The 21487-nt window shown below is 57.3% G+C and overlaps 3 protein-coding genes across 3 annotated transcripts; 1 reads left to right on the top strand and 2 right to left on the bottom strand.

Moving 5' to 3' along the window:
* Positions 1-1481: 1481 nt before the first annotated feature.
* On the top strand, positions 1482-7914 carry ZNF692 (zinc finger protein 692; the record flags this gene model as incomplete). Its single annotated transcript, XM_062514139.1, has 13 exons — positions 1482-1906; positions 1998-2029; positions 2369-2734; positions 2927-2996; positions 3142-3276; positions 3720-3848; positions 4626-4696; positions 4781-4850; positions 5786-5848; positions 6104-6182; positions 6271-6385; positions 6742-6841; positions 7285-7914. Coding segments are annotated over 13 exons (2019 nt in total), but the record flags the coding sequence as incomplete, so codon positions are not given.
* A 399-nt stretch (positions 7915-8313) lies between these two features.
* LOC134057114 (E3 ubiquitin-protein ligase TRIM7-like) lies at positions 8314-14371 on the bottom strand. The gene is made up of 7 exons (XM_062514138.1): positions 13785-14371; positions 11754-11840; positions 11305-11532; positions 10887-10909; positions 10645-10760; positions 10333-10365; positions 8314-9876 (listed from the first exon to the last, which is right to left on the bottom strand). The coding sequence occupies exons 1-7, from the start codon at positions 14295-14297 to the stop codon at positions 9350-9352; spliced, it is 1527 nt and encodes a 508-aa protein (XP_062370122.1). The 5' UTR covers positions 14298-14371; the 3' UTR covers positions 8314-9349.
* Positions 14372-17974: 3603 nt separating this feature from the next.
* On the bottom strand, positions 17975-20340 carry LOC134057113 (zinc finger protein CKR1-like). The gene is made up of 3 exons (XM_062514137.1): positions 20197-20340; positions 19810-19954; positions 17975-19290 (listed from the first exon to the last, which is right to left on the bottom strand). Exons 1-3 carry the CDS (start codon positions 20338-20340, stop codon positions 17975-17977), a joined length of 1605 nt encoding a protein of 534 aa, XP_062370121.1.
* Between the last annotated feature and the right edge of the window lie 1147 nt (positions 20341-21487).

Below are 21487 nucleotides of genomic sequence, written 5' to 3'. Positions count from 1 at the left end.
CCCGAAAATCATCATCATTCATAAAGCTTTAATTAGAGCTGTAAGAACTTCCCCAAAGATTAATTTCCCCATGCACTGAGCCCCCCTGCTTCATCCTTTACCTCTTTTATAGCCACAGCCCCACCCAGGACACAAAAGCAGGCTCCCAGGTGCCTCCTAAGACCCAAATCATTCCAGGTGGCTCAGGACATTTTTTATTTCAAGGTCTGAATTTCGCATGCTTGCCTGGAGAAAAGCAAGCATTTCTCACATGTGTACACTTGTTTTTCCCTGGACACAGAGCAGAGATGTCAGAAATGCACCGACACGAGTGCCAGGAGGAACTCAGCTGCTGAGTCTCTCCAGGAGCCAGCTCTGAACCACAGCCTGGTGCCCTCCAAGTGCACGTTCACATCTAGAGGTGCTCATTGCTGCCAGCAAATACTTCCCAGCAAACGTAGAGTTAACCTCCCCCAAAATTATATAGAATTCCCTCCAATCCCCCCCAAAATTCTCTCAACGTTCCATCGCATTCCTCCCCAAATTTGCGTGAAAAATTCCTTCAAATCCCCCCAAAATTCCCTCAACTTACCACCAAAATCCTCTCAAAAATCCCACCGAATTCCTCCTCAAAATTCCCTCAAAATTCCATTGAATCCCCCCAAAAATCCCATTGAACCCCACAAGCTGCTTCACGCGCACAGATGGTCTTGCCTCTTCCCAGCCACCTCAGCAGCGCCCCAGAGCCTCGGGGACAGCCGAGGAGCGCTCATCCCCCGCGTACCGCAGTGTCCCTCCCCATTCTCCACAATTCCCCCCGCGTCCGCACCCGCCCGGCACTCGGGGGCGCCCCGTGATGCCCCGCAGCGGAACTACATCTCCCAGCGGCCCCCGCGGCTCCGCGCACGCGCGGAAGAGGCGGGGCCTCCGCCGTGGTCCGTGAGCGGCGCGAGCGGGACTGGGGGGGCGGGGGGGGGGGGGGGGGGGCGTGGGTCCGGCGGCTCTTAAAGGGGGCACGGCCCGCGGTGGGCACCTCTCGGCGCGGGATGGAGCGCGGACCGGCGCAGGAGGTTCTCGGGTGCCGGGGTGCGGGCGGAGAGGGTGGCGGGAGCGTGGTGGAGTGGCGGAGATTTCCCGTTCTCCTGTGGCACCATCCGCTTTAAGGCCCGACGGCGGGAGCGGGGGGGGGGGTGGGGGGGTAGGGGGTGTGTGTGTGTGTGCGCAGGGGAAGCGGCGGGGAGGGGGCGTGGCTTAACGGGGAGTGGCTAAAGGGGCGGGGCCAATGCGAGGGGGAGGCCTCGGGGTGGGGGCGGGGCGGATGTCTCCCCGCCCTCCCCTCCACCCCCTCCCCTCCCTTCCTTGTCGTGACCTCCTCCAGGTCCCCAGGCCACCTCCCGTGTGTCCCCCGCACCGCACTCCTGTGCAGCCAGGGGACCCCAGTTCCTCTCCCACCCCCCTCCCGACCCCCCCCATGATGCCGCGCCACCCCTCTGTCTCCCCTAACCACGTCCCTTGTCACCCCCCCCCCGCCCCAGCACTTTCCAATATCCTCCATATCCCCAGGACTGCAGCAGAGTCACGGCCGTGACCCCTGCCCAGATTTACGTGTCACCTCCAGTCTCTCCTATGGAGCCGTGGCACCCCAAATTCCCCACCTGACCCCTCCAGGCTCACACCACCCTTGTATCCCCCTTTCCTGTCCCACTCTGAGCCCCCCTTTGTGCCCCCAGCCCTTTCCTGTAGACTCGGCCCATGGGGGTCATCCGCAGGTCCGGGAGTGCATCCGGCGTCAGAAGCGCAGGGAACTGGACGCGCGACGCAGCAAGTGCCGCATCCGCATTGGGGGTCACCTGGAGCGCTGGTGCCGCCTCAAGGAGCAGCTCGGATTCGCCCTGCACTCCCAGTTGGCCCAGTTCCTCCTTGACAGGTCACTAAAGGGGGCTCAAAACCCATTAAAACCCACCTCTCATGGGGAAAAATCCAGATTTCTGCCTGCTCACCTCTGTCTTCCTGTGCAGGTACAGCTCTCATGGCTGCACCTGGAGCCCAGGTAGGTGCTTCCCTCCCAGTTCCATGTTGCCATCCAGTGGTTCAGGTCCATAAGACGGTCATGGTGGAGAGGGAGAATTCCTGTTGGGTTGGGTGCTGGAGAAGCACCTGGAGCTGCTCGTGGTTTTGCTCACCCCACTGAGCACGAGGCAAATCCTGTGTTCTGTTTTTGGCATCCCCAGCTCTTCTTTGGGAAGCTATTTGAGGGTTGCTCTTAATAAGGAGAACCTTAAGAGCCTGAGGAAGGTGGAGGGGGCCTTGCAGGTGTCCCACCCCCCACCCAAAACACCATTCCAGAGCTGTTTCTCACAGATTTTTTTGTTTTGTTTTGTTTTCCCAGGAGAGCTGGAGCAGGTCCAGCCAGCTGCCCTGCAGCGCCTGGTCGTGCTGTCCCACGGCCACGGCCAGGAGTGTGGCTTTGTTCCAGACATCCAGCTGCCAGCACCAGGCAGCGCGGCACCGCTGGTTTGGGAGTGCGTGGCTGGGCACCGCTTCTCGTGGGGTGGCTCCGGGGGTCCCAACAGCCCCTCCCGTGACCCCCTGAAAGCGGCCCAGGGGTGCAGCCCCTCCCTGGGCGCTGGGCGCCGCCATCTGCTCCGTAGTGCCACGCTGCACTCTGACGAGGCCGGAGGAGAGGGAACGGCCAGGTCACCCCATGGGGATCGGGGCGAGGAGCTGGGAGATGGTGGTGACAGTGGTGGCACAGGTAAGCACCTCCAGGTCACCTTCCCGCCCTCGACTCCCTTTGATTCCCCACCCTCAGCCCTTCTCCCAGTTCTAGGGTAGCTCCAGTTCTACCACCATCCCACTGGGATCAGACGCTGTTGAGCTTTCCAACACCCTCATCCTTCCCAACTCTCGATCCTCCTCCTCCTCACCTCTCCCGGACCTTCCTCAGTGCCCTCCTGTCCCCTTCCAGTCCCCCAGGTACCACTGGAACCGGGGCCTGTGGCAGCAGCTGGCAAGAGGTGAGTGGTGGCACCCACAGGCATGCCCTGGTGAGGCCAACAGTTGCATTTGGCCTGACCCATCCCTGGGTCCCCAACACTGGCCAGGGAGACTTAATGTGGTTGAGCCATCGCGGCAGAATTGACCCAGGTCATTGCCCAGCAGCACCATCCCAGGGAACGATGCAGAGCCAGGAGATGAACCCCAAGAGGAAGAGGAGGATGAGGACTTTGCCGAGGGCGACGATTTGGCCTACACTGATGACCTGCGTGATGAGAACTACCACCCATCCCTGGACAGGTGGGAGAGCTGTGAGGGAGCCTGCAGATTGGGATTGTGTGGGAGCCACTCCACGGTGCCCACTGACAACGCCCCAGCCCAGAGCAATATTGCACTGGAAGGGTTTCAGGCCTCACATCTCTGCCATGTGCTTCTCCTGCTGCAGCTGCCCAGGCAGAGTGGGGAGGAGGTGGGAAAAATGTCTGCGTGGTGCTAAAATAAGGTGTTTCTGGGATGAAAGAGCACAGAATTTTGGAGAGGCATATTCATTGTGTCTCACCTGGGGGAGAGTGCCATGTCCAACTGTGTCCAAAACATGTCCTATCATGTCTAAACAAGTCCTTCCACGACCAACAAATGTCCAACCCTGTCCAAATAATTAATTTCCTACCACATCTAACCTGTATCTCACCCCATCAACCACCCAACCTCCCTCACCAAGCCCGGTCTGTAACCCCCAACAGCAACTTAGAGCCACAGCGACGCCAGAGCCAACCCAAGGCCCGCAAGAAGCCAGTCAAAGAGGAGCAGCCCCTGCTTGAGCCACCCCTGCCCAGCTCTGTCTCCTTGGAGGAGAAGAGCCGACGTGTCAGGTGAGTCATGGCGGCTGCAGCGGTGAAGGGATGAGGGGACGGGGTCAGAGTCATCACCTTGGGAGGGTTCGGTGCTGTTGGGCAAGAGTTGTGTATCCTCAAGGGGAGTAAACCCTCCCCATGACACCACTAACCATGGGGTAAGAGCTGTGTCTCCAGTGGGGTCAGTCCTCCCCATCATATCGTAACCCTCCCTGTGGTACTGTTGACTGCATGGCAGAGCTGTGTTTCTTTGTCTTGTGGGGTTGTTGAGTGATCAGAGTGGGGGTCTGGTTCACAGACATCACTGCAGGGGCTTTGTGAGCCTTGTGTCACCCACCCTATCCCTCACGGGGCCGGTCCAGGGTGCTCAGGGAATCAGGAGAGGCAGCCAGTGCTGGGGCTGCTATGGAGGGGGACAAAGACCCTTGAAGCAGGCCTGTGGTGGGCAGTGGAGCATCCACCAGGCTGTAGATGGAACAGCCCAAAATCCATCAATCCCACCACAACCTCCTCCTGCCCCGATGGATCCGCAGCTTCTCCAGCAGCTTTGGGGCCGAGTGTTGGGTTTCCAGCTCTCCTTTCCAGGCATACAAAATTCAACGTTTTGTGTTTAAAAAGCTCACATCAGCCCTCGGGGCCTCACTGGGGTTTTGCACAAGCATTAAAGGCACATTGGGTTGGGGCTTGGTCCATGCACAGCCTCAGATCCAACACACCTAGACACCTCACCTGGATGGATTTTCTTACACTTTTGATAAAATAAGGGGGTAAAATCCCCCTTTTCCCTGGAATCAGCCACAATTCCTCTGTCTGTCGTCCCCTGAAAGACAGGCTCAGCGCCAGTCCCATCCCAAATTCTTCCCCAGGTGAGTGTTGTGCTGCTCCCTACAGCTTTGATTGATCCCTTTGAGTGACTCCTTTTGGATGCTGAAAGCCCTCCCCTCTTCCAGCAGCTCCAGAACCATCCTGGATGCAGCTGAAAGAGGGACCACCCTTCCTGGAGACCCAATCCCAGCGAAGGTAATGCTGGAACTGGCTCTTCCCCTCTCCCTGCCATCGCTGGGCATGCAGATCCCAGGCTTCCAAATGCAACGTGAGGGTAGAAGAGTCCACATTCAGTCTGGGCCATTCTTTTTGGGGCCAAAAGTGAATTAAATGTGGGGGTTTTTTTTCTGGCGTTTTTCGGGCTGTCTTGATTTTCATCCCAAATCCCATAGTCTAGCCCTCCAAATACATCCAAAGTTACACCTGCGGGCTGGTGGCTTTTCTGAGGCACTAGTGGGGGCTTGTAGCTCTCTGCCCCCTCCCCAAAGCCCAAGCTTTCAGGTCAGCCATTTTTGGGCTAAGTTTGGTGACACAGATTGTATTTTTAATCTTTTTGTTCGTTTCCCCCATCTTTTGTCACAGCAAGTCAAAAATGGGAGATAAAATCCTGGCTTATGAGCAAAGCAGGACCTTCCAGATGTCAAAGGGTTCCTCCTCCCTTCTCCAGGTAAAGCCACCCTGAGATGTTTTCAAGAGATTTGGGACAAGCCCCAGGCTGAATCCATGCTTGAGCATTGGCATGTCTCAGCAGCTTGTTATTTCTCTTCCCCGAACCCCACTTTAATCCACTTTTAATGGATCTTTCCTTAATTCCAGGGTGACAGCCAGGAATAGTTGCTGTTTCCAGGGAGCTATGGATGAATTATAGATCAAACCAGGCTGGGAGCCAATTTCAGTGTCCTGGGACGTGTCCAAACCATGTGAAAAGGGTTTTGTAACAAGCAATAAAGAATTTATTCTTATTTTAATGCCTGAACGATGCGTTTGTTCCAGCGTGTCCTGCTCCCGTGGGGTGCAAATCAGAGAAATGCTGGTCCTGAGGATGATTTAATGTGGGATTTCCTCGGGAATCTTGGGGACAGTGAGGGGGACATCAGGGCTTGGCTCAAAATGGCTCTTTCCTATTGCAGTTGCCAGCGGCAGCCACGGGCAAGTGACAAGGACGTGACCCAGATCGGCCCCAAGAGGATCAGGTACCTGGGAAATGGGACGGAAGGGGCCAGGGAAGCTTCCAGGCACGCCCTGGAAGAGAGGAGGAGGAGGAGCTCAGCTCTTCCCTGGGGGATGGACTGGAGGCTCTGAAAGGATTTCTTAATTTTAGATTTAACGGGTGGGGAAAAAGGGAAGGTGGGTGAGGAGGAAGGAGCTGGGGATAGATCCATATTCCAGAGCTTTTCCAACCTTCCACCTCATCCCGACAATGATTTTTCCCGTGTCTTCTCTGTCAGGAAGGCAGCAAAGCGCGAGATCCTCCTGTGCGACTTTGAGGGCTGCGGCAAAATCTTCTCCAACCGCCAGTACCTGAATGTGAGCACCTGGGAAGACCAGCACTTCCTGGAGAGCCTGGGTGGGGTGTCCTGGAGATGATAGGTTGTTTTGTTTTTTTCCCTGGCAGCACCACCAGAAGTACCAGCATGTGCACCAGAAAACCTTCACCTGCTCCGAGCCCAGCTGTGGGAAATCCTTCAACTTCAAGAAGCACTTGAAGGAACACGAGAAGCTGCACAGTGGTGAGTGGGGCATTTCCATAGGAATTACACCTCCCTGGACATCCTCCTGTCATTTACAACCCCCCTGCATGGCTCGTGGCTCCTCTCTTGGGGATTACACCTACCTTACGGATCACGCTCCCTGTATGCGTTCCACCTGGATTCACACCTCCCGTACCCCCTTCCCCACTGGGCCAGAGCCACCCATTCCCAAATTCCCACCCCAGAACCCATCACTGTTGCCCTCGGCTTCCCGAATCTCTCCCTTATAATCTCCATTCCCATGCTGGAGTCTCCCTGCTCCCAAAGCACATCCTGAGGCCCTTGACAGTTTTTCCAGGCTGGATTAGCCCCAATCCCTTTTCTTTTGCTCCCAGACAAGCGAGATTACATCTGTGAGTTCTGTGCACGCTCCTTCCGCACCAGCAGCAATTTGATCATCCACCGACGGATCCACACCGGGGAGAAGCCACTCCAGTAAGTCCCAGTCCCATTTCCAACTTGCCAGCAAGTCATAGTCCCATCCCTGTCCTTCCAGTAAATCCCAGCACCATTGCCAACCCACCAATAAGTCCCAGTCCCATCCCTGCAACCTCTGCTCAGCCTCGGAGCCTCTTCCCACCCTTTTCAACCCAAAATCAGTTCCTTAGCATATGACATCCAGCCAAAAGTTGGGCTGGGATTTCCCCGAGGTTTCTGCTCCTGGATCCAGCAGCTCCAGGCTCAGCTCCAGGGCAGTGTTTTAGTAAGCACAGGTTAACGAGCTGGGACAGAACGGAGGACTCCTGCCCAACACATTCATGCCAGGACAGCACCGGAGCTTCAGCCCACAGCACATTCCAACCCCGAGCAGGGCAGGGACAGTTCTGCCCGTGCCTCATCCCTGAGGGTTTTTTTTTTTATTTTTTTTACTCCCCCAGGTGTGAGATCTGTGGCTTCACGTGCCGCCAAAAAGCCTCCCTGAACTGGCACATGAGGAAACACGACGCCGACTCCTTCTACCAATTCCCGTGCGACATCTGCGGGAAGAGGTTCGAAAAGCGGGACAACGTCACCGCCCACAAGAGCAAGAGCCACCCCAGGGGGGTCGGGGGACCCCCCCAGCCCCAGGGAATCCAGCAGCACCTGGAGCCCCCCCAGCCGACGGAACCTCTGGAGCTGCTCGGGCAGGTCCTGGGGAGTGGGGGGGATACAAGGAGGACCCCACTGGAGTATGGGGGGGGGGATGTTGGGCAGGATCCAGGTACGCCCCAGGGCAGGGGGATGGGCAAGGGGGGGTCCTAGAGGGCTCGTTCGTCCCCCAGTTTGGGGACCGGAGCAAAATCGGGATCAATGGTGGACCCCGCAGCAGGCTCCAGGTGCCAAAAACACATGGGAGAGACTAAATGGGGGAAAATCCCAGTTTTTCAGCCAAATCCCAGCTGAAACCCCAAGTTTTCAGCCAAATCCCTGGTGCAAATCCCAGTTTTTCAGCCAAATCCCTGGTGCAAATCCCAGATTTTCTGCCAAATCCCCTCAAGCCCAGCGGTATTGCCACAGGTGGATCCTCAATAAAGACTTATTTTGGGTAAAAGTGGGATTTGTTGCCGAATTTTTATGGAGGATAGAAAAGTGAGATTTGGGTGGTTTGGGCACATGAAAAGGGGTTGGAAATGGGGTGGGGACACCACCTAGGAACTGGGGACCCAAACTGGGATGAGAGGGAACTCCCAGTGGGTCTGTGCCCCCAGTCTGGGATGGATGGGAGCACACAGTTGAGCTGTGCCCCCAAACTGGGATGAGAGGGAGTGCCCAGTGGGGCTGTGCCCCAAAACCGGGAGCTCCCAGTACTTCAAACTTTTCCTTTAAACTTTATTTAATTTTCACTTAAAACTCGGATTTAAACCAGAATTTGAACTTACAGATACTTGGAAGCTCCACCTTGGGACCATTTAGTGAACTGCAAGTGTGCCCAAAACCTCTCAGTGCTCCGCTGCAGCAGGGTGGGCACAAGGGCATGTCTGTGTCCATTCCCTCCTGAGCAGGAGCAGCTTTCCCTCCTCCCCCAGCACCAAAAACCCCCAAATTATCAGGTTTTAGGGGTTTTTTTGCACAGCAACTTTTATTTCCCCACTAACAGTGACAGGGTAAAGGACACGAACAGCAGCGGGAAGGGGCACAAGGGGAGTGGGCAAGCACAAGATCACACTTGGAATACAGACCCCCTTCAGCCCCCCCAGACCCCCCAAAAAGCCCAGGTTTGGGGTGACCCCAAATATCCACATCCCCTTGCTGGGATCCCGGTGCTCCAGGGACTCAGAATTTAGGGGGAGCAAGGGGAAGATGGGGGGGAACGGGGGGGGAGGGGGGTGAGCAAAAAGGGAGGGGCTGAAGCAGAGGAAATGGGGGGTAGGGGGGAGATGGGGACACAACGAAGGGAGGACAAGGGGGGGGGAGTGGGGAGAGAAAGGTGGGGCAATAGAGGAGATAGGGGGGGTCAGTCAGCAACAGCAGGATGGGCTTGGCCCTTTCCCCAGGGGGGGATGGGATGGGATGGGATGGGATGGGATGGGATGGGATGGGATGGGATGGGATGGGATGACTTGCGAAGCAGAGGTGTCCAAACTTGGGTGGGGACAACACCCCTCCTCTCCCAGCATTTTAGGGGGGAGTGGGGCACAAAGCTTTGGCTACTATTCGAAGTAGGATGGGATCAGCCTCTCCCTGTTCCACGGGGCTCCAACTCCCAAGGAAAAACAAAATGAATTACAGGGGTGTTTAACCAGCAACAGGCAGAGGGTGCTCAAATAGCAACCCCCCCACCAACCAACACCCCTGAAAAAGATTTTGAGGGAAAAATACTCCAAACTTTGAACTGCAACAGGAAAAAAAATAAAAAATCCCCCCTGAACGGCCAAGGGCAGGATTTGGGGTGTTATGCTTGGAAGCAAAGGAAAACATAAGGATGGCTGGGGAGAGGGGACAAGACCAGTGAGCGGGGCCAGCTCAGTTGCAGAGGGACAGCGAGGAGCCCACATAGAAGAGCCAGAAAAACGGGAAGATCCTCTCGGAGAAGGCGGCAGTGAAGGTGAAGATGGGAGCCATGTTGTCAGCGTTGTAAAACGCCACCCACCCTCCCTCATAGTCCAGGTACACCCCGATCTTGCGCGGTCGCTCGCAAAGGGACAGTGGCGTCTCGGGAGAGGTGAACGCCTGGTACTGATCCCAATTTTTGCCCTTCCAGTTGAGCCCCACTGCCCAAATCCCTTCCTCGGGGGCGAAGTCGACCTTCTCCTTGCGGCGCACGGACTCGCGGGCGGCACCCAGCACCCAGCTCTCCCCGTCTCCCACCTCCACTTCCCAGTAGTGGCGGCCAGCAGAGAAGCCCTCGGAGGCCAGGACGCAGAAGGCGTAGTCGAAACGTTTGGGGTGAGCTGGCAGCTCCTGGGGGGCCCCGCGGAGCCGCACGCTCCGCTTGTCCTCCGACAGCACCAGGTAGGGGTTGGCTGTGTCGGGGTCCAGGGACAGCTCACCTGCAGGGGAAAAGGGGAGGTGTTACCTGTGGGATTGGCTTGACTCGGTGGCTTGACCAGGGAGGACAGAGGTGAGTCACCTGTGGGGTTGCTGTCCCACCTGTGAGGGGACCGACCCATGGTTTGTGTCCCAGACACATTGGGGACAACACAGGTGAGTCACCTCTGGGATCATTACCCCATCTGTGTGGAGATTGATCCACTGTCCGTGTCCCAAACCAGAGGGGAAGGATCCAGGTGAGCCACCAGTAGTATCTTGAAGAGCCCACACAGAACCCAAGCCCAGCAATTCCAACCTTAACCCTTGGAAAAGGGACGTTAGAGCCCCCATAACCTCCAATCCCAGCAAATTCCCACATTATCTCTTGGAAAAAGGAAGTCACGGCCCCACATCCCAGCCAATTCCATGCAAACCCCTGGAAAAGTGAGGTCTTACCCCAGTCCCAATGGCCTCACCTGTGTCATTCTCCAGCTCGAAGCGCAGGTTTTCTGCAGGAAGAGAAGGAAGGAATTGAGCCCTTGGAGCCCCCAGAACTGCCCAAGCCATGGGAATGATCCCTACTCCACACTTCCACACTCAAATCCCAGGGAAATCACCACTTTTCCACCTTTTCCCTGGGATAAGTCAATGCTCAAACAACCTGGAGCTCTCCCAACCAGTCCTGGGGGGAATAAGAGCCCGGCTCCATCCCAGCCCTGATGGGGCTTTTGGTGGGATCCTGGCTGCGAAGCAATTTTTTTTTCCAGGAAAGCTCTTGTCAGGCTCACCCTTGAATTCCAGCAGCACTTCCTTAAGCACCGCACTCTTCTGGGAAAAGCTCTTCAGCTTCTTCTCCAGTTCAGAAAAGCCAGGCTCGGGCTTGAGGAACATCCAGCTCTCCAGGCTGCAGAGACATGGGAGTCAGGGACCCAAAATCAGGGAGCACACACCACCTCCCCTCCCCCCCACCCCCAAAAAAAGAGCTGAAATACCAGCTCTGCTTCCAGCCAGAGCCTCCAAGTTCACTCACCTGCTGCCAGCCAGGACGACACCCTGGAAAGGGAAAAAACCCAAGGAATTTGTTAGGATCAGCATCTCTTCTATCTCAGAGATCTCAAAATCCTCCCCAAAAACTGGGAGGATCCCATGAAGGGACTTTTACTTTTCCATAAATGGAAGTTCTCACCCCATTAACAGGATTCTTTTCCCCAATAAATGGAAATATTTTTGCCAAGACATGAAAATTCTTGCCCGTATAAATGGAACTTTTTTCACCTCTTTTTTTTTTTTTTTTCACCCCAACAGGACACTTTTTGCCCCCGTAAATGGAATTTTCATCCCCACACATAGGTTTTGTCCCTGGAATTAGGGTATTTTTGCCCAATACAAGGGATTTCTATGTCTGTAAGTGGGAATTCTTTCCGTGGAGACACATAACAGAGTCCCACCTGGGCAGGTGTGTTTTCTGTCCCGCTGTCCCCGCCCTGCTCTGCCAGCAGCTTGTCCAGCTGGGCGATGTCCTCAGCCAGACGTGCCACGCTCTCATCCCTCCGGCGCCCGACGTCCTTTTCCAGCTCTTCCAGCCGGGACAGCAGGAGCTGCTCCTTCTCTTCCAGGAACGCCCGCAGTTCCTTGCACTCAGCCACAATCTTCTGCCGCTCCACCTCCGTCTGCTTCTGCGATTCCACAGCAGAGATTCCCCCGTGAGGGCACGACCCTGCAGCCCTGGAGCTCAGGGAATCGCCCCCAGATGAGAGAATCTCATGGATGGGGAGGGGGAACCACCCCCCTCCCCCAGCAAGCGTGCGTGGGACCAAATTCCCGTAACCAGAAAATCCCCAGGTGAGACTGAACCCCCCCCCCCCTTGGATGGGGTCTCCGGGATCCCAGCACTCACCAGCAGCTCCTCGCTCTGCCGCTCCCGCTCGGCCTTGGCCTCTTCGCGCCCTTTCCTCAGCGAGCTCAAGTGCTCCTGGGGCACCTCCTGGAAGCAGAACAACGAGATCCACTTGGAATTCTTCCCGTGGGTGATCAGGAGGGATCGTTTTAGCTGCTGCTAAAATGGCCGAATTCAGCCAATCTTGTTTTTTCTTGGATCTGGAACCAGCAACTGCCCTGCTACCCTCAACCCTGACCTCAGGCTATATCAAAACCACTAAAATTCACTGTAACTAGCCCAAAACCTGGGGAAAAAAAAAGAAGTCAAGTGATCTATCTGCCTGTGAAGAACCAAACGCCCTGGTCCCACCCCTTCCTCCTCACAGGATTACTTCCCACATTCCCCCTCCTCAAGGTGCCCCAAAATTGGGCTGGATCCCCCCCGCAAGAGGAGGAACTGCTGCTTCCAAACTGCTCATTAAATTAGTAATTAAATATTCATTAAGCTCATCCTTATTTAAGTAGTTTGACCTCCATGGAGGGCAGAGAATCCCCAGCAATACCCTGCAAAAAGCAGCTGGCCCTGGGAGCAAATAAATCCACTTATTTTATAACTAAAACGCAAAAGACAAGGATTTTGACTGTTAAGAGCCAGAAGTTGCTGCCTTTGGAATTTATCCACGAGATTAAAGCAAGTATCAGGAAAAAAAGGAGATGGGAGGAGCTCAGCAACAACCAATTATTAAACACTCAAAAAAGTAGCTTAACGAGGGGGGGAAAAAACCCCAAAGGAGTGACAACTTAGGGATGTTTGTGTCCCGAAAAGGGCAAAAACCCAGATTTGGTACAGGGGGATGGCCCCAGCATCCCCGGAAGAGGAACCACAGCAGTTCCTAACCCTAAATTCTCTAAAAGCATTTAACAACCACAAGAATTAATGTGTGGTGGTTAATGATCTCACAATGCCCTTCCCTGATCCCTCGGGATCGTGCTGGTGCCACCCTCCCTCTGCTGCCACTGCGCAGCGACATCGGCTCAGTCCGGCATCTTGGATCCCTCTGGATCCGCTGCTCCCGGCCTGGAATACCGAGGCCAGGCCGCCCACATCAGGCCCTGGCGCTCTAAATTACAAATTAATCCCCATTGTGATCACGACACGCCCCATATCGCGACATGGGGTGGGAGGGGGGGGTGCCGTTCTCGCTCTGCGTCACTCTCCAAGCACCCTGGGGTTGGGAGGAGGGGGAAGACAGGCGGCTCCTGGGGGAGTCCTGCGCCACTTCCAGCCTGGAGCGGGACCGGGATCCAATGAGAGAAGGAATCCCCTGTCCCCCCACCGCTCCCAGGCTCCAGCTCGGTGCTGCCCCGGGAATGAGGAGCGGTGGATTTCGGAGGGGTGCTGGGATTCTGCACCCCCGCACCCCGGGATATCCCTTTCCCAGTACTCTCCCAGTTAACTCAGTTCGATCTCGCACCGGGAACATCCCCCCTGTTTACTGCACCGTGCCCTGGCATGTCCCTGTTTTGGGGTGATTCTGGTCCTTCTGCGCCCCGAATCCTGGGAGCAGCGCCCAGCTGGGGGCGGGATCCCCCGTGAGATCCATGCAGCCCGGAGGGGCCCTTACTGCACCCCACACGTGTGGCAGGGACTGGGAGCTCATTTCTGCACTCCCCTGCGGAACCACGGTCTCCCCCTGCACCCAAGGGGGGCATCCCCCCATGGAGGGGGAGTCCCTGGTGCAACCCCACCCCGTGAGAACTCCTTGGGCATCTCCAGTTTCGGGGTGGGGATGCCTCCGATCTCCTCCCCGTTCACTGCATCCCCCATTTCTTAGGGGAGGTCCTGCACCCCAAAAAAGACCCGGAAAAGGGCAGGGTATTCACTGCCCCCCAGCACCTCGAGGGGGTTTCGCACTGTTCTCCCTCTCCGGGGAAGAAGTCCAGATGCCCCGCCGCCCCTCGGCAGGGCAGTCCTCGCTGTCCGCCCTCCGAGCCAGGCGCCGGCTGTGCGGGGTGGGGGGGGTGGGGGGGGGGGAATCCCGGCACTGACCTCGGCGGCGTGGGCCGCCTCCTCGGCGGGCAGCACAGTGTGGGCGCGGTGCTCGCGGGACAGGTGACACACGACACACACGGCCCGCCGGTCCTGCACGCAGTAAAGCCGCAGCGGCTCCCCGTGGCGCGGACAGCGCGGCGGCCCCGGTGGGCCGGACGGGGCGGCCGCAGGCAGCGGCGGCGCGGGCGCGGGCGGCCCCGGCGGCGGCTCGGCGGGGCCCGGCGGCAGGCCCAGCTGGCGAACGATGTGCACGATGTTGCCAAGGGAGCGGTTGGGGCGAAATAAGCGCTGCGGGACCGGCTCGCGGCACTGCGGGCAGCAGAGGCGCCGCGCCGAGTCCTCCCAGCACTGGGTCACGCAGGCGCGGCAGAAGTTGTGCCCGCACTCGGCCACCAGAACCGGATCGTTGAAGTACTCCAGGCACACGGGGCACGTCAGCTCGTCCTGCAGGCTCCGCGCAGCGCTGCAGGGCGCGGGGGGCGCGGCAGGGGGCGCGGGCGGCGCCTCCATGGCGGCCGCGGTCCCGGTGGCGGCCCCGGTCGTGGCGCCGGTAACGACAACGAGTCCTCGAATCCTGCGCGTCCTCTCCGCACGGCACCGCCACCCGACTGACGGCCGAGGGGCGGGGCCGCGCCTGCGCCGCGGGAAGGGGCGGGGCCGCGCCTGCGCAGGAGGGGAAAGGGTCGCGTGGAGTGGCGGGGGGAGATACCCATAAGGCCCCATAGGAGCGGCGTGAGGGGAGCGGGGACCTCTGCAGGGTTTGAGCAGGAGTATTGGGGTCTGTGCGGTGCTGGGAAAGGGGAAGAGTCCCCTACCGGCTGCTCACACAGAGGGGCTCCTTATAGAGTGCTAGGGGGAGGTTGCACGTCTCAGTACCAGTAGATTAGGTGAGGTGTATCGGGTTTTACGGAAAATGTTGGTGTCTTCGTTACTATGGGATTCCGGGGGTGTATCGGGGTTTATAGGATGGGTTTTGGGGGCCCTATAGGTTTTGGGTGGGTGTATCAGGGGGTATAGGATGGCTTGGGGGAATTCTTATAGGATTGAGGAGGTCTGTTGGGATGTATAATATTTTTGGGGGGGTTGCTATAGGATTGGGGGTGTAGGGGGCCCTATAGGGTGCTGGGAGGGTAGTGTTCCGTATTGGTTATAGGACGGTCCCAGATCCCTGAGAGCAGTAGGGGAAAGGGGGGCGTGCAGAGGGCCCTGTGGTGGTTTTGTTTTGGGCCCTGTGGTTGTTGGAGGCTTCCTGGCAGGAGGGGATGACAGTGGAGGGATTTGGGGGAGGGTTTTCACAGCATCACCGTCTCCACCGCGTCCCCACGAGTGTCAGAAATCAAAAAACCTACCCCAAAACCACCATCGGCCTTTTCCCACGAGATTTAGGGATTTACATCCCTACTGGGAGCAATCCCTCCTCCATGAGACCGATGGAGAACGCAGCAGCACCATTTACCTGTTCTTCTGTACGTTTCCTCACTGTTCGTGATGAGATTGGTTTGGGGAGGAAATATTTCGTTACCATAAGGTCGGGAAGGGCGGAAATTTGGGTTAAAAATTTGTTAATTTGGGGTCAGACCGGAGCTGCCCTCTTCCGAAATGGCGGCCTCGCCGTCAGGCAGGAAGCGAGGGAAAATGGCCGCGGCCTCCCGCTCCCCATTGCTGCCTGCCCTGCCCGGCTCAAGATGGCGCCTGCGGCGTGAGGCCGTGGGCGCCATCTTGGATGAGGGCAGCCAGCCGCCATTGCCGTGCCTTGGTGGGAGGAAGCGCCCGCGGAGCTGGGGCGAGGGGGAACGGAATTTTGGCCTCCAAACTCTCCCCTGGAGGGTTTTAGCATGTTTTGGGGAGGGTACTCCTTGGCGTCGCGACATGCTCCCGTTGACAGAAAAGTCCCTTTTTACCCCAAAAATCCGCGAACGGTCACGGCGGCCGCCGCAATGGGGGGCGGGTCCTGCAGCCCCTGCTCTTCAGCCCACGCTGGTTAAAACACATTTAAAACACATCCGGTACCTTCCCCCCGCTCCAAATTTCGGGGGTTTTGCCCAAAAATGATCCTTGATCCTTTAGCACCCATAAGTGTCGGGGGTCACTCCGCAGCCCCCACAAGCAGTGACCCTGGGGCTCATCCCCATACCCAGAGAGGGGCGGGAGAACCCCGGAACCGCTTCAGTTTGGTTTTGTTTCCTTGTGGGGTTTTGTTCTGTTTTGGTTTTGTTCTTAATTTTTTTCTTTTTTATTTCCGCCCAGACTCGCGGCTCTTGCCGCCAGAGGGCCCCGGCCATCATTGCCCTTTTCTCTCTTTTTTTCTGTAAATTCCTTCTGTCCTTCCTTTTTTTTTTTTTTTTTTTTTTTTTAATAAAATCCCAACATTCCCCCACCCCAAAATGCACTCCGTTGTCCTTCCCCCTCTGGGATTCCCTTTGGATGTGTCGACCCCTTTATTTGCATTTATTTTAGCAGGTTGGCAAAACACCAAGGAATAAATGAGATGCTGGTGGGGGCTCCAAAATACATAAAAATAAAGGGAAAAAGAGTAGGAGGGATCCGTGCTGGAAAACTTAATGGCGTTTATTCCCGCCATCAGTAAGTTATTTCAGAACCTTCAATTCCATCCTTTTCCAACCTGTCCTCTAGGAATAATAATAAATTAATAAAAACAAAATTAATAATTGGGATCCTTATGCACCTGCTGCTTCCTGAGGAGGATGAGGGGGACAACGGGAATTTGCTTTTCCATGATTTTTGTAAAGCAAAGCATTAAATGCTTTTCCTACGGCTGGGAAAACTCCAGTTTTTCCCTTAAGGCTCAGAAACAATGGGCAGGAGAAGGGTGAACGACGATGGGAGATGGGCACACCCCCTGAGCTCTGGGCTGAGGAGCCCAGCTCTGCTTTGCCTTCCTCCTGTGCAGTGCCCAGGGGCTGGGGTGGCGAAGATCTCCCTGGGGAGGGGGACAGCCTGCACAGCAATGCTGCAGCCTCACCAGAGCCCTGCGTGTCCCTCCCTCCTCCCAGCTCCTGAGGTGGGGCTGGGGTGCTCAGAGTTCCCCCTCCTCTTCTGGGGCCGCCCCATAGCCAAGGTGGGAGGGTGGTCTGCGCTCCTACCCCAGCATGGGAGAGGGCTTGGGGGGCCCAGGATACCCCAGATTGAGGGTCAGGATGCGGGGTGACGTGGTGGGAAGGGGGCACAGGGAGGGGCAGCCGTGCCTGCCAAGAGGGTTTTGGAGGGAGACAGGGAGAGGAGTGATGGGGGAGGCTGAGGGTGGATTAGGGGAGAGGTGGATGTCATTTGGGGTGGTGAGGAGACACTTTTCCTACTTTTCCCTTTTCTACTTTCTCCTCATCACCTGCCCTAATAGGAGGGCAAAAGGCGGCGGGGGGGGGGACACACACAATTTGGGTGCATGGCAGGGTGAAATCACACCATGGGATTTTGGAGGCCAAACAGCTTGGAAAAGAGCCCTGGGGACCTGTACCCATCACCAGCACTTTTGGGACCTCCCCAGACTCTGCTGGGGGTTCTACAAAGGACAGGTTGGGATGCATTGAGGTGGGAATGCTGGAAAAGCCAGGCCATGTTTCCTGGGCTTAGAGTGACATTTAATAAAGTAGAAGGTAGTTGAGCCAAAAAGCAAAACCCCTCCATGTGTGTGTGTGTGGTTTTGTCTCTGGGGAGGAAGCTGCTCCTGGGATTTCCTGCCTGGAGCAGGGAAAGCATCAGAGCACAGGGTTGGAGCACAAAGAGACACAGGTGTCCATGAGGTTCGCAGCTCCCAATTTATTCCTGCCCTGTGCCAGCACCTCCTGCTCACCCTGAGCATCTTGCCCCTCCATCACCATCTCCCATCTGCTGTCAGCACAAAGTGGGTACAACGCCACTGGATCAGAACCAGCCCTGGTTCCCCCACCCTTCCCTGATGGAGGCAAGCAGTGTATCCTTTGGGAACAGGCTCCTTCTCCCCCAGGTTGTCCCTTTTTTGGGGTCTGGACTGCAGAAGGTGCAACGCTCACCCACTGCTGTGGGGAGTCAGCAGAGCAGATAAATGCCACCCTGTGCTACAACAGAGCATCCCTGTCACCCACCCCAGTGCCCTTCAAGTGTCACTTGGTGTCCTTTGGCCTGTCTCCGAGGCAAGTTTTCCCTCAGTTGTCTCTCTGCATCCATCACACAGAGGAGGGTCTTAGTCCTTACGAGTCCTCACCGTTGTGAGCTCCAGGCACGTCCCCAGCGAGCCGTGTCCTGGCAAGGGGCGACGGCCCCACGGCCTTGGGGAGGTGGCTGCGGCGGTGCTTGGCGAGGTGCGAGCCCTGGCTGAAAGCCTCGCCGCACTCGGAGCACTCGAAAGGCTTCTCGCCAGTGTGCACGCGGTGGTGCCGCTCCAGGTGGGAGGCCCAGGCAAAGCCCTTCCCGCAGTCGCCGCAGGTGTAGCTCTTGTGCGCGGCGTGGCCGCGCTGGTGTGCCAGGAACGGCGGTGCTTCCCCAAAGCGCTTCCCGCAGTCGCCACACTTGTACGGCCTCTCCGGCGAGTGAGTCTTGCGGTGCTGCAGCAGATGAGCCTTCTGGGTGAAGCGCTCGCCGCAGCTGCTGCAGGGGAAGGGCCGCTCGCCCGTGTGCACGCGCCGGTGCCGCTCCAGGTGGGATGCCCACACGAAGCCCTTCCCGCAGTCGGCGCAGCGATGCGAGTGCTCCCGGCGATGGCACCGCTGGTGCCGTGCCAGCGCCGGCCCTGCCCGGAACAGCTTCCCACAGTCCCCGCAGCGCAGGGGCTTCCTGCCCAGGTGTACGCGGCGGTGCCGCGCCAGGTCGGAGCTCTGGCAGAAGGTCTTCCCGCAGGCCGGGCAGCGGTGCGGCCGCTCGCCCGCGTGGCTGCGGCGGTGCTTGGCGAGGTGCGAGCCCTGGCTGAAAGCCTCGCCGCACTCGGGGCACTCGAAGGGCTTCTCGCCAGTGTGGACGCGGCGGTGCCGCTCCAGGTGGGACGCCCACACGAAGCCCTTCCCGCAGTCCTCGCACTTGTGAGGTTTGTCGGCGGCGTGGCCGCGGCCGTGGGCCGCCAGCTCAGCTGCGACGGCGAAGCGCTTCCCGCAGTCGCCGCATTTGTGCGGGCGGTCGCTGGCGTGCGTGCGGCGGTGCTGCAGCAGGTGCGAGCTCTGGCTGTAGGTCTCGCCGCACTCGGGGCAGCCAAAGGGCCGCTCGCCCGTGTGGACGCGCCGGTGCCGCTCCAGGTGCGATGCCCACGGGAAGCTCTTCCCGCAGTCGGCGCAGCCAAACGGCCGCTCTCGGGCTGGTCCTTTTCCACGCAGGGGTGATTTGGCACAGCTGATTTTGGGGAGCACGGTGGGTTGGGGGTTCCCAGGGGGCACAGCTTTGTCTGGGCGCTTTGTTTTGCGCCTGTTGGAGCCGAGGGGCTTCTCCTGCTCTGGGCTGCGGGATGAGTGCGGCGCAAGCCCAGCACTGTTCTCCGATGCTCCATTCTCTGCAGCTTTTTCACTCACCAGCCCCTGAGCTGCTGGGGAAGGGGAGAAGCAGGAAAAGGTGAAAGTGTGAGGAGCGGGATTTAAAGCAATGGAGTAGCAACGGGATTCTCCTTAAAAACTTCACTTTTTCACTCCCCAGCCCCTGAACTTTTGCAAATCAGCAGGAGGAGGAGGAAAGGGTGAAGGCGTGGCTCTGATTGGAGGAGGGGTAGGATTGAAAACAATGGAGCGACAACAGGATTCCCCTTAAAAATCTTGTTTTCCCAGAGTGGAGGAAGACAGATACAACAGAGACCTGATCCCAGTTTGAACTGGAAATGTGGAGGTGCCAAGGGCACTCCAATGACAGAATTTTCAATTTAAATTAGGAGCGATCAATAACATTTTCCTGAAGAAAAAGAATTAAGAAGAGGGCTGGGGCTTGGGGAAATCCTTCTGGAAACTTTCCCAGATCCCTCCGGCCCTCTTCCCAAACTGCTTTGCTTAGAGCAAGGAAAGGATAAGGGGGTAAACAGCAAGGAAAGAGAGATTTTTTGGGGTGTCCTTACCCAGGGCCATAAGGGTCTCGTAGCTCTCGTGCATCACATCGAGGTACAGAGCCTTCTGCCGCGGGTCCAGCAGCACCCACGGCTCCATGGCAGGAGGAAACACCGGGACAACACAGATTCCTCCCTCGGGGCTCCCCAAAATCCCCTGCAGGGAGGAGAAATCCCTTGAAATCAAGGATTCTCCCCCACCACCACAGCGCTTCCTGCTCGAGATAATGATGGTCACTGCGATATGATGGTCCTGTGGTCACTTCGGGGAACATCGGCTTTTCACAGTCCCTCCACCCGTTAATGCTGAGCGTCCCCCCAGCAATGCGGGAACAGCGGGGCAGGAGGGTCGCCGCTTTCCCACCCCCCCGCCCGCCTTTCTGGGACACCCCATCCCACAACAACCTCTGCCTCCCGGTTCCCCTTCTCCCCACGGCCCTGGGAGTCAGCGGTGGGGCCCTGGGGGCTGTATCCCAGGAGCGTCCTCATCCCTCTCCATCCAGGGGAGCGCCGCTGCTGCTGCCGGGAGCATTCCCCCCACATCCCCGCTCCTGTTTCCCCGCGTTACCTGCCGGCCCCGGCTCTGCTTCCACAGGGCTTTTCCTCGGGAGAAGCGCCCTCGGTTCCCAGATGAGGCTGCAGGGAGGGGGCGATGCCCAGACCCTCCCCTGCTCGCCCAGGACCACAAAGCCTCCCCCAGCAGGACACGATGGAGGCGATGGCGAGCGTGGCTCCGCTCCGGAAGCCCAAGCCGGTATCCGGGAGAGAAAAAGGAGAGGACCAGCAGCGGCTCGGTTTGCCCAGAGCCCTCTAGAGGTAACCCAGTCCCAGACCCGTCCCCAAACCTCCCCCAGATCCTTTGGAGTCCCCCCCGTGCTCCTGCTGTGTCATCCCCTTTGTGTCCTCAGCTGGAGCCCGGCGAAGGGGGGGTTTGAGGATTGGGACAGCAGGATCAGGGATGGATCTGTGATCATCGATAAAAGATTCGTGTCAATCATAAAAGCGCTGGGGTTTGTATAAACCAGAATGCTTAGGTCTGAAATGAGGCATGGGCATTAGATAGAGAAAAATATATATGATTAAATCATTCTGTTTAAATCCCACTGTTATGAATACTGTGTTTTTTAGTAAATTGTATTTGATACCAGTTTGTACAACGGGGGTTTCCCACGGCCTGAAAGATATTGCAAAATCAGATTTCCTGCCTTTGTACAATCGATTGCAACCTGAAAGATTTTGCAATACCAGATTTCCTGCCTTGGTGTAATCAATCCCAACCTATCTGTTAAGACCAGACCCCCCCATGTCTGCTGTCCCTTATCTACCAAGACCACATGGCTGCTTGACAAACTGTCCGGAGACTACAAGGAAAACCATCCTATAAAAAGGAGCTGCAAACCAAGGTTCGATGGAACGAGGAGTGGGCGGTGACCCCTTGGGAATGTGGAAGGATTTCACTGGGATCGCCCCCACGTGAGAGAGGGGACACTGCTGGTTCCCAGTTGTTATAAGGCAGGAAGTGAAGGACAAGAAAATGCTTTGAAAGGGCATCTTTCCTCAGCAGGACCTGCCCACACCTCTGCAACTTGTGCCTGCTGGCCCAGAGACTCGTTAAAGCTAATTACCTCATTAATAAATCCACATATAATAAATCCTTCTCTGTGCTTTGCGTACACTGCCATTTTTCATC

Source organism: Cinclus cinclus, unplaced genomic scaffold (assembly GCF_963662255.1).
Source record: "Cinclus cinclus unplaced genomic scaffold, bCinCin1.1 SCAFFOLD_49, whole genome shotgun sequence".
Classification (NCBI taxonomy): Eukaryota; Metazoa; Chordata; class Aves; order Passeriformes; family Cinclidae; genus Cinclus; species Cinclus cinclus.
This window is presented reverse-complemented; position numbering and strand designations above follow the sequence as displayed.

What these genes read in the sequence shown, in the direction of transcription:
- LOC134057114 (XM_062514138.1), bottom strand. Translation starts at nt 14,297, where the DNA reads ATGGAGGCGCCGCCCGCGCCCCCTGCCGCGCCCCCCGCGCCCTGCAGC. An exon ending in AGGCGGCCCACGCCGCCGAG is followed by an intron (nt 11,841 to 13,784) that starts GTCAGTGCCGGG and finishes TTCTGCTTCCAG; the next exon opens with GAGGTGCCCCAGGAGCACTT. An exon ending in GTCGTCCTGGCTGGCAGCAG is followed by an intron (nt 10,761 to 10,886) that starts GTGAGTGAACTT and finishes ATGTCTCTGCAG; the next exon opens with CCTGGAGAGCTGGATGTTCC.
- LOC134057113 (XM_062514137.1), bottom strand. Translation starts at nt 20,340, where the DNA reads ATGTGGGGGGAATGCTCCCGGCAGCAGCAGCGGCGCTCCCCTGGATGG. An exon ending in ACCGGGAGGCAGAGGTTGTT is followed by an intron (nt 19,955 to 20,196) that starts GTGGGATGGGGT and finishes TCCTCCCTGCAG; the next exon opens with GGGATTTTGGGGAGCCCCGA. An exon ending in CGAGACCCTTATGGCCCTGG is followed by an intron (nt 19,291 to 19,809) that starts GTAAGGACACCC and finishes CTTCCCCAGCAG; the next exon opens with CTCAGGGGCTGGTGAGTGAA.